At 44.5% G+C, this 16589-nt stretch overlaps 1 protein-coding gene across 3 annotated transcripts in view; it reads left to right on the top strand.

Moving 5' to 3' along the window:
• The window catches only part of Zdhhc11 (zDHHC palmitoyltransferase 11), a 30709-nt gene extending 28730 nt beyond the window's left edge, over positions 1–1979 (top strand). For all 3 annotated transcript variants that reach the window (NM_001419501.1, NM_001446759.1, NM_001039342.3), the window contains 2 exon segments: positions 1006–1098; positions 1631–1979. In NM_001419501.1, coding sequence (NP_001406430.1) covers positions 1006–1096 — 91 coding nt within the window. In that variant the 3' untranslated portion in view covers positions 1097–1098; positions 1631–1979.
• Positions 1980–16589: the final 14610 nt, after the last annotated feature.

Raw genomic sequence — 16589 nt, 5'->3', positions numbered from 1 at the left:
GACACTGGTCCGCTTTGGCACGTCACAGACTAGGTTTCAGAGCGCGTGGTTACTGTCTTAGTCCTGTGTGATGCTGAGCCAGTCACAAGTGCAAGCAAGTGCTGATGGTCTACAGTGTCAATCACAGCTACGGCTTAGTGGAGAATTCTAGCCCTCGACCTCATCGAGCACGCTTTCTACCGGTTGTTAGACTACCTAGTGGGACTATTTCCTTTGGCACCCATATCTGTTGTAAAATATTCCATGAAATAGATGGATAGAAATAGGAAGAAAACAGGAACAGAGATTGGGCTTTCACATAGGAAGAACGTTCTTGTCTGATCTGAGGGAGTTCCGGTCAGCTGCTGCCTGCCATGTGGCTTGAATTGGTTTTCTGGTGCTGCAGAAGACATTAGCACAAACTCATTGTCTCCACGCACAGCTGGGCTCCCCAGTGTCCCAAGGGCAGCATGGCCTCTTATCAGTCAACATTACCCAGAGTGGGTGAGGAAGAGTTTGGCTAAGTGCTTTCAGGAAGCTTCTGGAATTCAGTTTTCCCGAGATTACTGATTTCACCCTCAACACTGTGGGCAGTGTTGTTCACTAGCATTGTTGTTCTCGTGTGTCAAGCCTCTGAGTTCTTCTGCCTTCTCCTGGCTGAGTGTGGTTAACATTAGCGCCCTCTGGATATTCCAGGCCAGCCTCCTCATTAGCCTCCTGGATCTGCGTCGAGAAACTCCCATAAGTCGGAGATGCTGGGTGTGTGTGGTGTGACTTTTTATCTACTTGCAAACACTGGGGATTGGACTCGACAAAATAAGGTCTAGCACAGGGCCCAAGCAGTTTGAAGATGCACCTTTCTGTGTAGACCGCTGGTTAGAACTCAGGGTCCGTCACGCTAGAATCCAATCATGGTTCCCCAGTGTGCGGTACACATGGCATTGCTCCGAGATGCTCATATCTAAGATCCTTTGGCTTCGATGATGGGGTCTTTCTTAAGCTGATGTGTCTGTCTTTCCTCTTTAGGGTGGAGCCCCAGAGGCTCCTGCTGTCTACTCTTTCGCCACAGTCAAATGAGTGTTTCATGGCTCCAGCTCCCAAGACCCCACCACAGTGAAGGTGAATAGAGTGCTGACCAGGCCCTAGGACATAGGTCTAAATCACCCACAGCCCCACAGTTCCCCCAACCCGAGGAAAGAGCGATGCGTTAAACTCCTGCCTGCCTGATACTGTTCCACAGTTACGGAACAGTACTCAGATAACATTTGCAATTTTAAACTTAGATTTTAAACTTTTGTTCCTACAAAAGTGAGAAGTAGAAGGAAAAGGGAGGGACAGAAATTCTTAACCGTGAGGTGTCGGGGAGGTGAGGAAGTGGGGTGGAAAGCGAAGTACAGAAATGAAGCTGCTAAAGTGAGACAGCGCTTACACGGCATTTATACACTAATAAACAGCGTTTATTAGCGAAGCACATTGAAGGCTATGATTGTAACGTACACCCAGAACTAAGGCTTAGAGTTAAGTGTTGGGAACAGATGGTTAAGCGGTCAGTAATGTTCCCTGGCACAACTTAGAAGTTTTCGGTTTTGCTATGGTACAAAATTAATACTACATACCATACTTCTCATTTGGAATTTTGATCTCTTCCTAGGCTAGTGGCAAGGATGAGCCCTCTCTCGCAGTGGAAGTATCAAGGCGTCAGCCCGAGATCATGAGGAGACCGTCTACTCTGTGGTGCAAGCTGCTGCTGAGCCGTGATCTTCAGTAGAATATGTGTATTATGTGTATTTTGGACTTAAGATATTTTCAATTTATGATGAGTTCCTCAGAATGCAAACCCCGTTGTCATTCAAGAATCATCTACATAGAAGAATGTTAGCAATGATAGAGTCTAGGTGTTAAGTACATATGCATTTTCACTTTCAAATTTTCTAGATGTTTGAAAATTTTCACAATAAAATGTTGAGGTATGACTTGGTAAAAGTAAACATGGCAAAAGTCCATGTATTCTGTTGTGTGTAACATGGTGTATGATATGTAATGTATGTGTGTATTCTGTTGTGTGTAATGTGGTGTATAATGTGTAATGTATGTGTATGATATTGTGTGGAATGTGGTCTATAGTGTGTAATGTATGTGTTTTATGTTGTATGGAATGTGGTCTATAGTGTATAATATATGTGTATTATGTTGTGTGTAATGTGGTGTATAATGTGTAATGTATGTGAGATTATTTTGTGTGATATGTTGTCTGTGTTACCTGTAGTATCTGCCTTATCTATGTAGGATGTGGAATAATGTGTCTGTGTGGTGTGTGAGACATCTGTGATATATCTGTGTGGTGTGTCTGGAGTGTGCTAAGTGATGTCTGCTGTGTGATATATGTGCTGTGTATGTCTATATGGTATGTGGTGCATCTTTGCTGTATGTGATATGTCTGTGACATATCTGTGTAGAGTGTTACATGTGATGTGTGCTGTGTGCTGTGTGTGTCTATGTGTAGTATGATGCATCTGTGAGGTGTGTGATATATCTGTGATGCATCTGTGTGGTGTGTAATGTACATGGTAAATGTATATGTGTGCTGTGTGATTTGTCTGTGTGGTGTTTGATGTATATAGTATGTAGTGGTGGTGGTGGTGTGCGTGCGTGCATGTGTGTGTGCATGTTTGCATGCGTGCATGTTGCAGAATCTCAGTTGATTCCTTGTGGACAGGCCAAGAGAGTTAACCAGGTCAGATCCAGTTTTGCTTGTGTTCACCTCTGGGAGCTAGTGGCTTCCTGGTGGTAGTGACTGAAGTATGAATTTTGAAATTTTTGAAGGTTTCTGGGGCTTCAAAGGAATTCACTTTGCTTTAGTTTTTGACAATTTTAGAGAGAATGCTTCTTAATTCCCAGAGGGCTCCACAGCTGTCTCGAGTGACCCTGAGGCTGGAGCAAAGTCTTCAGTGACTCTCTTCTTGACTTTTGATGACACATGTTGTGGCCTGTGACCTACCCAAGATCAGCCATCAAAAGCATCCGAGACCAGAAACTTTAGTTCATTATTATCGTGGTGAAAAACGTGGCAGCATGCAGACAAACATGGTGCTGGAGAAGGAACGAAGAGTTCTACATCTTGATCCACAGGCAGTAAAAGGAGTCTTTGAACCACACTGGGCATAACTTGAGAATATATGTGACCTCAAATCCCACCCCCACAGTGTCATACTTCCTCCAATAAGGCCATGCCTATTCCAGCAAGACTACACCTTCTAATAGTGCCACTCCCTATGGACCAAACATTCAAACACATGAGTTTATGGGGGCCAATCCTATTCATACCACCACACCTATCCACTTGGAAAAAGGCCCAAGAGCTCACACCTTTCATTTCACCTGCTGTAGGACAATTTTTCCTCTGCATTTATAAGCACGAGTGCAAATATAGACAGCAATATGCTAAGGTAGGCACGGTGATGTTAATGGGCCCAGCCTCATAAATCTCTATCTGGTTCTAAATCTTTCCAAGCTAATCATATCTTTGTGACACAAGTTGCTTCAAATTATCATTGCAGGTTCAATAAAACATAGAAAGCCTCGTCTATAATAGGAAACCAAACTGTTGATTTGAACTTTTCACCCAGTGAAAATTCAGGCTTAATGACTTGACTCATGACTTACACAAACAAATTTAAGTAATAATACTTCATAAAACCTTCTCGGGGAGTGGAAAAGGAATGAAAATACACAAAGTCTCTGTAATGTCATAAAAAGTGCCCCAAGTCAAAATTTTTAACGAAAATACCAGTGGATAGCTGACTTCGGCGAATGCTATGATGACAAACCGCTGAGAATGCGGGTGACGTGGAGAAACTGCCTCGTCAGGTTTCACTGAATCCGCCCAGGGAGAAACCGTGAGTGTGGTGAGCAAGGAGACCCTCGTCTGGGTCAGCCTCCACAGACATTCCACGCCCGTTTTTCATATTCAGTGGGACTGAGGTGCAGGTGTCTCAGGATGGCCCTGGGAGTCATTAGTAGAGGGAGGTCAAACTGTGACTTAAGACAGAAGGAACTTAACTTTCCATCTTTAACCCATTTGTGTTTTCCATGAGCGGAAGTGTCAGTGCCATTTCCACCTCTAACCTGCTTGTGCTTTACATGAACAGAGACATCAGTGTTGTTGAGGGAAAAAACCCAAATAAATTAGTATTATCACAAACCTGGCACCATAAATATAGCGTTACGTGCCACAACAGATTAAAATTTATTTCAGAAATATAGACTCGTCTTAAGATTCTCAAAAACAACTGTGAGGCCTGGGGATCCTGGATTTCAGTCAGCCTGGGCTATTATCTACAGAGCAGGGAGATTAGAGCGGTGGGAGTTGCCATCATCAGAGTGTACATGTATGACATTGCCAAAGAACAAAACAACAGTTATTTAAAAACTATAACGAGATACCAGATCACACCCATTAGGATGGTTTAAAAATAATAAAGCCCAGAAAAATAACAAATATTGGTGGCAATGTAGAGAAACTGGAATTCTTGTGCCCTTGACTTAACACTCAGAATCATTTTGGCTAGTATAAATTCCCATAATGCATTTAGGTCAAGCTCTCAGTTTTACCTTTAAAAAAAAACCTAAAGAACATTTGATAGGGAGGGAGGAGGTCTACCATTTTAGTAATGTTTTGTGTGATAATCCATGAACTATAGACTGATGTCTTATTTTTCTAAACAATGGTTTTTAGATTCTGTACAAATTTTGTGCCAGTTTTGATAAATTCATTGTTTTAAATGGTATTATGAGTTGCATAGTTTTAGTCCTTTTGACTTAATACATACAAATATAAACAGTACTCTGTATACTATTTGATCTATTACCTTGCATTATTATCTGCTGCCCTAGTGCTGGGGTTAAAGGTGTAATCCACCACCGTCCAGGACTTTATTGTTGTTTTAGTTAATGTTTTTATGCATCGTTGGATCATGTTGACTGGGGTAAAGGATAATTTTACTTTTTAATCTACATGTCTTCCGTTTGTATTCTAGTGGGGACGCACAGAGGAAAAGCTGCGTCATGGATTGTATCTACCCTCAGCTGTTGAGAGAGGGTAGTTGTATCTTACTGCTGCTCCTGTATTGGAATTCATGCATTAGGGACATGTTTCACGAGCCTGTGAATGTCATGTAAGGTGCTGATGAGACAGCATATGAGGCAGCATCTGAGGACAGGAATGGCAGGCAGGACCACACTGTGAGGAAAGAATGGGGATCAGGGAACACGATGCTCAAGTCAGGTGGCAGAGGTGCTTCCTCTGGACAAACAACAGGACAGATTTACAGCAACACCTACCTAGAAAAACCCTTCACGACACCAGCAAGTCCAGCCGTGGCCCTGAACCTGGAGGCCATAGTCACTGAGTGAAAGAAATTGGTCAGGGCCCCAGGCTCAGTCTGTGTCTAGTCCTGTTGCTTAAGGTCCCCAGCGACCTCTGTTCACATCTTCAGATGGCCCAGTTCCGGAGCTCCTGGGCTGCAGCCTGTTGAGCACGGGAAATAGTCACAGACTTGGGAGTCAGAGACCTCACTTCAGGGATGTCTGTGAAAGTTACTGTCTACAACCTCAAGTGTCTGAAACTTCTCTGGGCTCCTCGTTCATATGAGTGCTCAATCTGTATGTACACCTACATGCTAGAAGAAGAGGGTATTAGATCCCAATTGCAGATGCTTTCGAGCCACCATGTGGTTGTTGGGAATTGGACTCAGGACCTTTGGAAGGGCATACAGTGCTCTTAACCTCTGAGCCATCTCTCCAGCCCCTGCCCTCCATGTTTTAGCCATTTGTGATGGCTGTTCTTGGAGGTCAACTTGACTACATCGGGAATTAACTAAAACCCAAGTGGCTGGGTATACGCGTGAAGGATTGTTTTCTTAATTAAGTTATTTGAGGTGGGAAGACCCACTTTTAATCCAGGTCTGTTTAGATGGGAAGAGACCCCTTTATTCTCAGTACAACTTCTGCCGGCAGCCTATATAGCACATGGAAGAAGACAGCTTATTCTTTTTGGCTATTTGCTCTTGCTTTCACTGGCAACTCCGTGTGTGTGTGTGTGTGTGTGTGTGTGTGTGTGTGTGTGTGTGTGTGTGTGTACTGTATATAAGCCATTCTAATAAATACCACATACGTACCCCACTCTATAGGTTCTGTTCCTCTAGAGAACTTTGACTAACACATTGCTTATCTTTGGTAATGGAAGATGTACTGCCTGCTGCCTGGACCTAGAGCAGGGTCCAGCATGGCATCGACTTCTGTGGCTTGCCTTCTGAGACTTGTCCACCTTTTCTCTTGGGTTCTTCTTCCTCTTTTTCTTATACCTTAACATATACTCTCCAAAAAAAAGAGACATAAATGTATTTCATTGTTATGTAATGTTATGAGCTTTTGAAAATTTACTTAATATCCAATTTCCAAATCTTTCTGTACTTGACATCCCGTGGTCCTTTTTCTTGATGGCCTCTGTATTACTGATATCAAAATATGCTGCCATGACAGATGTGTGAAGGCTTCTCCCGGGCCTGTTCTTGGCAGTCAAACTGCTGGGCTTCTGAATGTTCAGCTGTGCAAATCAGGCTGTTTTCTAAAGTTGTCCTGTAGGTTACACTCCAATGGTAGCACACAGAATGCTCGATGATTTAGAACACTCCAGTCCCGCCAGTGCTGTGGATCGGTAACTCTAGCATTTCCTTCAAAACCAACGAAGCTGAGCACATTTGTTTCCTCGAGACAGTTTGCTTTGTTTATTATTATTATCTTACTTATTCACTTTGCATCTTGCTCACTGCTCCCTCCTGCTCATCCTCTCCCAAAATCCTTCCCTCCTCCCCCTTCCCTTCTCTTCTGAGCGGGTGGGGGCCCCCTTCGGTATTCTTTCCCCCAACCCTGGCACATCAAGTCTCTGTGAGGCTAGGCGCATCCTCTCCCACTGAGGCCAGACAAGGCAGCCCAGCTAAGAGCGTGCAGGCAACAGCTTTTGGAATAGTCCCCACTTGAGACAGTTTCTTATGCTGCCCGGACGTCGTCACGCTCAAACCCGAACACTGAGGCTATAGGAGAGCACCTCCACACCTGGCTTTCTTTAAGGATTCTAGAGAACCTGAACACACCCTACGTCAGCCGGGCAGACTGCAGGCAGAGTTTTCGGGTGTGGAACTTGACTGTTCTTCGATCTAACACCGTCCAATGAGTCAGAGCCACAAGTGCCAATATAGCCACAGTTAAACTTACCTTTTAGATAACACATTTTGGTCTGATTGATATGTCTTTCTACTTAAATACCTGAAAGAGCAACAGTGATTATCTCTTACATTTTACCTAACAATATTTTTATTGTGCTATAGTCCTTTCCCTGTGGTCCATTTGACTACAGACTGTAAAGTAGGGATCTGATTCCCTCTGTCCCTTTCAGTGGGTGTCTTCCCCACTCTGATCCATCAAAGCAGTACATGTGTAGTTCTGTTCCCACCCTCCTTGATCAATACCACGTCTCTGTCTCTCTTTGCTCTAGTCTTCCCATATTCTAAGCCTCCTAAATTTTGATAAGCAAGGATCTCTTCCGGAAGGGCCCCTAATCTCCAGTGTAACTGTTCTAGTCTCTCGTCTCTGTGGCAGCTCCCTTTGTCCTGTGTCTCGGTTTCCCATGGGGTGGAAGAGGCTGTCTGTTAGATGTACTGAGTGTTCTTCATGGAAACAATGGGCCTCTACTCCCAAACCTGTGCTCAACCGCACACCTCAGCCCATCCATCATCCTTCATCTCTGACCCTGCTGTCACTATATCCCTAGGTCTGAGCTGTTTCTTGCTTCCCATGGCAAAGATGACTGTCATTGTCTAAGGATCCACCTCTACTTGTCATCCTGTAACAGTGTCCTGCTCTCTGAGCTTCCCCCTCTGGTGTTTCTCCTTTAAAAATGTGCCTGGCGTGTTCCTCTGTTCTTTTTGCCTCTCTGACCCTGTGTCATCAGCATGGCGTAGTGCTTGCTGCTGTTTCTGGATATTTCTGCAAGGACCATGACCAAGTGTGTTAGAAACGCATATTCAATTTCTCATGTTGCAGACTGTCTATCTCTTTCTTTAAATTCAAATTGAAATTCGTATTGAAGTTGCATTGTCTCCACATTTAAATTGTTTTCCCTGGGGTCTGCAGAGATAGCTCAGTGGTTAAGACCCAAGTTTCCAGTACCCATGTCAAGACACTCACAGCTCTGGCTCAAGGGCATCCGGTGCCTTTGGCCATCAGGAATGTTTTATGTGCATTGTGCACTTTTATTAATGATTTCTAGTTTCACTCCACTATAACTAAAAAAGTATAATTAGTGTGATCTAAAATGTTTTAAATGTACTGAGGGTTTGTGTGTGTGTGTGTGTGTGTGTGTGTGTGTGTGTGTGTGTGTGTGTGTGTGGTGTGACTTTGCTATGATCTGTCCTGGGAATGTTCTATGTGCCACTGTTTGGTACATGCATGTCGTGCATGTCGGGTGTAATTAGCTTGTGGTGTTATTTAAGTTTTTCTTTTTCATTTTGATACATGTTTGATTGCTCTGTTGACTGCTGAAAATGGTATTTTGAAGTCTTCCATAATTATTGCAGACTTGTCTATTTCTCCCTTCAATTCTATTTTTGCTCCACATATTTTAGGACAATGTCTGTAGGTATGTAAATTGAGCCTTTTATCAACAATATATAATGTATTTCTTTGAACACTGTTTGGTTTGGTTTTGGGTTTGGTTGTTTGAGGACAGACCAAGGGAGCTGAGTTCAGCTGATGACCAACAGGATGATATATGCATCCACATAATTACATATAAAGACTTCACAGTTTTTACTATTTTGTGATTTCCATGGATTATATTTATTCATTATGGGTCTGGTAATAACCGTTTATTATTGTTTAAGTATTTATTCTTTAAACTGTATAGAAAAGAGAGGAGTTAAAATGGAAGTTTAATGTTTGATCTACTACTGTATTTAATCCGTTCTCTCTATCCCTTACAGCTTTGTCCAGCAAGTCTTTGTTTGGAAAAATTCCCTTAGCAGGTTTTTTAGGCTAGGTTTTTCTGGTGACAAATTTACTCAACTTTTGTTTATAAGAAAATGTCTCAGTTTCTCCTTCACTTTTGAAGGATAGATTTGTCAGATATAGAAAATGTTTAGCCTTTTTATAAGTCACTAGGAACAAGTCAGGACAGGAACTCAAAACAGGGCAGGAATTTGGAGGCAGGAGCTGATGCAGAGTCCATGGAGGGATGCTGCTTACTGGCTTGCTCCTAATGACTTGTTCAGTCTGCTTTCCTACCGACTACCACTGGCCCAGGGCTTTCCCCAGCAATCACTATTAAAGAAAATGCCCTACAGGCTTGCCTACACACCGCATCTTATAGATGCGTTTTCTTTAGTGCGGCTCCCTCCTCCCAGTGACTTCAGCTCGTGTTCACATAAAAGTAGCCAGCACATTCTGGACACCTAAAATAAGAACACATTCTTAATCTCCTTGCTACTTGTTTCCAGTTAAAAGCTGTGAGGTATGATTGGACCACAATGTGAGGTTTCATTCCTCTCCTGTTCTGTTACTGTGGCTTTCTAAGGCAGAGTTAGTAGTCCCTGACCCTGCCACTCCATCTCGGAATCCTCTCACTACATCTCAGAAACCAGCTGACATGTGGAAAGACGTCACAGACCTTCTCACTTTGGATTTGGATGTTACAGACTCCCTTAGCGGGCGGGCCTCCCTTCCCAGCTACATAACCTAAACGTGGGCAAACCTGAGGCATATTCTGGAGAGAGACTACAATGTTGGGTTTTGCACATGCTCTGGGAAAATTCAAATTGTGATAATCTATTTATCATCCAAGCCTAGAGAAAGAACAGACCCGTAACCAGCCGTCCCTCCTCAGACCTTTGAGCAGTGTGTGACATATACAGCCTGAGGTCTCCAGGAGGCAGAAATAAACATTCAGAAGAGACAAGCTGAGAGGAGACAAGCTGAGAAGCTAATAAGCAGAAGTCAAAGTGGGGAGAGAAGTGAAGGCTGGAAGACACTGAGCTCACAATAGCAGAACTGACGCCTTCAGAGGATAGAAATAACACCACAGAAAATTGTCTCAGTGAGGCAGAGAATAACTTGGGAAGCAATAGCTTGAACTCACACGGAATGTTTTTAAAAAATATTTATTATTTATTTAATGTATATAAGTACACTGTAGCTGTCTTCAAACACACCAGAAGAGGGTATTGGATCCCATTACAGATGGATGTGAGCCACCATGTGGTTGCTGGGAATTGAACTCAGAACCTCTGGAAGAGCAGTCAGTGCTCTTAACTGCTGAACCATCTCTCCAGTCCCACAAGGAATGTTTATGAGACAACCACAAGTTGCTGCATCCTCAGTGTACTGCTGACTCTGTGTGTATGTGCACATGAACACTTCACATATCTGTGTGTTTGTGTCTGTGTGTCTGTATGCATGCACATGAACATTTCATATATGTGTGTGTCTGTGTGTGTGTATGTGCACATAAACACTTCACATATGTGTGTATGTGTGTTTGTGTGTCTCTGTATGTGCACACATGTACACTTCACATATGTGTGTATGTGTGTTTGTGTGTCTCTGTATGTACACGTACACTTCACATATGTGTGTATGTGTGTGCATGTGTTGGCTTCATAAAGGATGCAGAGGGCAGAGCCAGATGAAATAGTCATGTTATCAATAAAAACAAGGCTCCATGTGATTTACCATGCTAAAACTATAATCAGCAGAAATGAAGAGACTCTAAAGAGACATTTGTCTCTCTTGATCTGACCATCACACTATTAAACAACAGACTCTCTCCAAACAGGAATTTCCTCAGGAATTTCATTCTGAAAGGAAAGGGTACCAGCCAGGGAGAAAACGTGCCTTCTGGAAAGAGATTTCATTTCCAATAGTTCTCTGTTTAAGCCTCGATCTCACCTCAGGACCTGGAAGATATACTTGAGGGGGTTGCTAGATCTTTTTGTCCCTCTTTCCAACGAAGCCATATTAAATAAATCTTCTTTTGCTTTCTACTTTTAATTTGGCTCCCTTTCTTGGTTTATTGAGGACTGGTGTCTGAGATATGACTTGGGGCACAGGTTGTAACTCCCATGTCCAATAACACAGCTCTGCTTTAAAAAAGCAAAAACCTGGCCACTTCATCAGCCTGCCATAGTTAGTGTGCTCTTAAACCTCTGTTTTCAAAATGGCTGCCACTCAGTTTTGAATGACAGACACTGTGATGATGCCTCTCTAACGAGTCACTGGGAACATCGGAGTGTGCTCTCCATCTCTCAGTAATTCCTCAGTATTTCATAACTCTAGAAAAGGGGCTCCAGGCAAAGAGAGTCACGTGGCTTCTCTACAACCACAGGCTTAAGGTGCATTTTAAAGATCATCCACACAAATGTACGGCTCACAGGACGGAAGAGAGAACAAAACTGGTCTAAGGGAGCCAGATCCCACAGAGATCACCTATTGCCTCCAGAGAGCTGGGAGAGGAGGAAGGGCGGAGGGGTGACTCACTTTCAACTGGACCTCCAGGAAGAGGCCAGCCTCTGGCTTCCAGAAGAGTGATCTCAACTCACATATAGAAGGTTCTCCAGAAAGAGACGAGCTGCATCTGATGGGTGGCTAAAGATAACAGGAAGGGAGGCAGATATACCCTGTGGCATTGTGCCAGGGCAGGGTATCTGAACATGGATAAAGGCTTAAGAAATACGATTTTGAGAAGGCAGCGTCCAGGTTATATAGTAAATCTTGTGCTATGAAATTACCAGCTCATGCATAAAAGCGTACTTTTACTTGCACTAAGGGTCTAGTGTACATGAGGAGACCTAACAGAGGCTGGAGAAGAGAGAGCTCAGGGAAGTGCAGTCAGCCTAATGATAGAGCTTCTGGGCTGAGAGTTGAAATGGACCGAGCTGCATGCCAGTCTTGAACTCTAAAACAGGAGGAGCTGTGTGACCTCAGCCTAACAGAACATAAACTGAACCCATGCTACTTGGAATTTTAAGATCAACCAAAATAAATGCAAAAGGAACAAGGCCTGTGCAGAGCTCCAAGTCTATTAACCCGAGCTGGTTTCTCCTTGCTGCCATGATGTAGGCTGTCTTTCTTACCTGGTGCCCAGGCTGAGGTCAGGACTTTCTCTCTCTCTCTCTCTCTCTCTCTCTCTCTCTCTCTCTCTCTCTCTCTCTCTCTCTCTCTGTCTTTCTCTCTGTGCGTGCGTGCATGCGTGTGCGTGTGTCTGTGTGTGTCTGTGTGTGTAGGCCAGAGGACAGCTTCAGAACTGTCCACCTTGCTTTTCTTCTGGAACCCCAGCTGAAGGTCTACTTAGTGACATTATCACCGACCACCCAGATGTGTTCTCGTCATCTTTTCCTGTGCAAAGCCGCTGACTCTGACCTCCCACGGATTGTCTTTCCCTCTTGTTACTCACCCTACTCAGTGATGTTCATCATGTGTGTATGGCTTTCACCACTAGAAATTTAATTGGATCATTGCATTTTCCAAACGAGAGGAAATGATTGTGATACATTTTGAATGCACGTATGCTGGTTTTGGGTCAGTAAATTTGTTTGTTTCTTAACAGGTCAATCTTTCTTGCAGCTTTGCCTAATATTTCTAGTTAGATGCCAGAAAATGTAACGCTTACCTTTTTTTTGGAGTTGGATTTTTCCGTATTCTCTATTATTTATTCTGTGACATAATTGTTTAATACCAGTTTGGTCTCTTTGTGCCTTGCTATTAAATTATGGATAGCCACAGACTTCTGCAGCTTAGTTTTAGTCAATAGCTATGAGTTTTGAGCCTCCTAGACTTGTCAGGGTAGCGTCTGTGCCAGCCCTGTTCACTTACCCCCCGACACCCCCAGGATGAGACAGTTTCCTCCTTGCCTGAGTTATCTGTGCTCTGCCGAACACTGAAGGACCTGATGGCATTCCCTCTCCTAGGTTGCATGGCTTTTCTAACTTGGAGATCATCGCCTAAGTTCTCCCCTTTACTCCACAGTTGGGAAGCTGTTAGAGCTGGGTGTTCAGTTTTCAGAGACCTTAGTCCTTTGCTGTCTTACTTTCAGACATCACGTCTGTTTCGTGTTACTTCATAGAGAGAGCTCCATCTTGCTGGGAGGCAGTCATTCACATGCCGGGCCCCACCGTGTGCCCTTATGAATACTGCGTATGAGCAGAAGCATTTCTCAGACACACTCAGGTTCCCCAGTCATTGACTGGGCTGTGAACCACAGACTTCATTTAACATCCAGGTCTCCTGACCTTCACCCTCGACTCTGCACACAGGAAGGTGGGCGATCTTTTTCAGGAGTTAGCAGATGGCCATCACATGGGGTAGAATACAGAGATGTCATCCTCTGCACCACCACCATGATGAGCCTAGAAGGGAAGGGAACTGGCTGATAATGTCTCTCCTTCTACAGGGGTGGAACCTTCCTGGCCACAGGAGGTTATTGGAGTTCCATTTGGATCTCATCTTTCATTAGGTCTAAGCGCCCATTGTTGACCAGTGTGACTAGAATTCCAAGACAAGGCTGCATAGGCAAATTTCAAGGTGTGCCCCCGCGAAGAAGGAAGCTCTTAAAAAATGTTGTCCTGAAGGCAAGACGGATGTCTACAGCCAATCTAAGCCACGTTTTGTCTCCACAGGCTGTAAATTCAGTCCACACAAGCTGAATTATCTCTTGTGGAGGGAGACACTGTGCCCATCCTTGAGGCTGCTGTGTGGTCAAGAATGTTTTTAGCCAAAAGAAGCAAAACTTGAGGTTCCTAAAGCTTGAAACGTTTTAATACTAAATTTGTAGAGTTTTAGTTCAAAAATAAAAGGTGATACTTTGGTTAATAGAATGTATATATGTTTTTCATATGTGATGAGTGTAGAAGCCTAGCAAAGGTTTGTCCTAGAGAAGTCCAGTGAGAATCACTGGTGAGCTTTGAAGGACTTATTGGGTGGAAAGGGCCACTTGCCCATCTCTTATGTTCCATGGGCCAAATGCCTCTAACATGCTTCTTCTTGGTTTCAGATGGGATTTCTGGGGGTCAAAGTCAACCAGAAATATCATTTTGGCTGGTAAGGGGGGCGCTCAGCAGAACCCTAGTCACAGAATTCTCTGTGACTCCTTGGCTGGGCTATACTACAACTCAGTGACGTGGCTACTGCTGGAGATGCCAGAAGGCCTACCTATGGCCCTCACTAACAATGGGCCATGAGCCACCTGGCGCTGTTGAGACTCTAGGAGACAAGCTCTCTGCATGGAGCCTTCCAGTGCTACATAAATAAGCAGAGGCCACGGGCAGAACCTTGTCTAAGGGTTTCTGGATTTGGTCCTGTATGGGTTTCTACAGGTTTGTAAGGTTCTTCAGGTCTGCTTACTCACAAGGTTCTGGCAGTGTCCAGCCCTGTCTGCTTCTGAAGGCACTACCAGGATCATACTGAGTAGAGGGGCAGCAAGGCCCAAGACTGTGCATTCCTCTTTTCCTTTGCAGTCTAACCTGTGACCCAGGCCCTAGAGCTATGAGGCCCCTGGCCTCAGTCTAGCTGCTGGGCTTGGTTCCTGTTTGACAGTCACAGAGGGGCTGAAATTTGCTCATGGTCCATTGCTAGTGAGGGCCATAGGTGGGCCTCCATGGCATCTTCAGCTAAATAATTAGGGCTTACCAGACCTCACCTACCTGCTCACAACTACAAAAAGATAAAAATTGGTTGTTAACACATAAATCCTTCAGAATCAACCAGAAGCCACTCTAGAATTCAGGCTAGGTCCAGGGCAGGACTGCCAGCAGGAGCAGCAGCAGGTGACTCCCTGTATGCCTTCCTCAGGACTTCAGAGAGAAACAAAGGCTATCAAAAAAGGCTCCTGCCAGGCAGTAACCATTCTCCGGAGCTGTTTGCTGGGACACTAGTTGCTCTCCCACAGCGGGCTGCACCTCCAAGCCTCTCAGTAGGACTATACCTAGTAGGCTCTTGCACCTCCTGGTCTTTGTGTAACTCTGATGGAGCCTTCTGTAGCAGGTTCCTAGAACATGGGCTGCTGAGACCCTCCCTGGAGGAGACAGGAAGACCTGCACCATCCAGGTGGAAACCTGCCAGTGTCTCAGGCTCCTCTGCCATATCCTGCTCTTATCTGGAACCCAGCACAGCTCCCATTCCTGCCAGCCACTGTTCTCAGATTCTGAAGGCTGCCAATGATCATCCATTCATTTCCTCCCTGAACTCCATGCTATCCCTAGATAGGACCCTTTTTGGCAGGGCCTCTGGTCTGTCATATGCAGACACCCCTCATGGACTTTTTGTGGTCCTGGAGATCCAGGCGGAAAAAGAAGGCTTTTCCAATGAACTATATCCCCAGACTAAGTCCCTGTTTGCATATAAGGTCATATTTTGAGGTCCCAAATGTAATGAATTTGGAAGCCGACCATCACCCCAGCAGGGGTGTTTTACTGGGTCACTATGAGAGATACTCACCAGAGGCACATCCATTTGGATTTGGTGCAGGTCCCCTGTACAGATTGTCTGCAGGTCAGAGCCTTGAAGCTTTAGTAACTGTTATGTTGTAGTGGGGTCAGGTCAGAAGATGCTATCCAAACCTATCAAGCTGACATCTTGAACCATGGTTGTTAACAGAGGGGCCTCTAGAACTTTACTGTATTGATACAAGTCTGCAGAGGACCTGGATTTAATTCCCAGAACCCACATTAGGAACCCCACAATTACCTGTAACTCCAGTTTTAAGAAATCTAACTTACCTATCTGGTCTCCAAGGGCACCCAGCATGCAGCTGGTGCACATACTGACGAGCAGGCCTATGCACATACAATACATAAAAATAAAATGTAAAGATAGATTCACCGTTTGAAAACATGCTAATACAAACGCACACATGAATTTCAGCTTTCAGAACTTCATTTACATTGTTGATTTTCAGGGGATGGCAGGACTTGGGGCTTTGTGGGACATAAGGCAAGTGGCCAAGCCAGGATCTGATAAAAACGGAGAGGGCCTGCGTCTGGCTCTCTATTCCTTGTAGTCCCACAGTCCTGAACTCACATGGCTTCCATAGTGAATGGGAATTCTCGGGAGAGCAAGAATTAGAAGTGACTTTTAAGTCATTTTTGAGAAGCTGAAGAAAGCAGAGTCTGAGGGATCTGTGGGTCAGAGACTACCATGGGGAGGGGTAATTTGAAGTGCCCAGGTGGGCCTCATATCTTAAGTTTCAGAACAAGGTTCCCTCAAGCCATGAGTTAATTTGTTAGACACTCAGCAAATCCCCCCCCACACACACACACACAGGGGTTGACTTGGTTGGAGTCTGAGAGAGAACCTGGAGGACTGAGGAATCTATTGCACCATTCAGCCCCATTGCCTCCTTACCAATCCCATAATCCTTTTCAGAGCCACCAGTGGGACCCTGACCTTACCAGAGTCAGAGATTCTGTGGCAAACATTCCTAGAATGAAGGAAAATCAGCAGAGACTCTGAGAATCCTTTTCGTGCAGATAACCTGAGTGGCCAGCGATCTCACCCCGCGCATCAAG

This window comes from Rattus norvegicus, chromosome 1 (genome assembly GCF_021556685.1).
Source record: "Rattus norvegicus strain SHRSP/BbbUtx chromosome 1, alternate assembly SHRSP_T2T, whole genome shotgun sequence".
Classification (NCBI taxonomy): domain Eukaryota; kingdom Metazoa; phylum Chordata; class Mammalia; order Rodentia; family Muridae; genus Rattus; species Rattus norvegicus.
The sequence above is the reverse complement of the archived record's forward strand: the minus strand, read 5'-3'. Positions and strand labels throughout refer to the sequence as shown.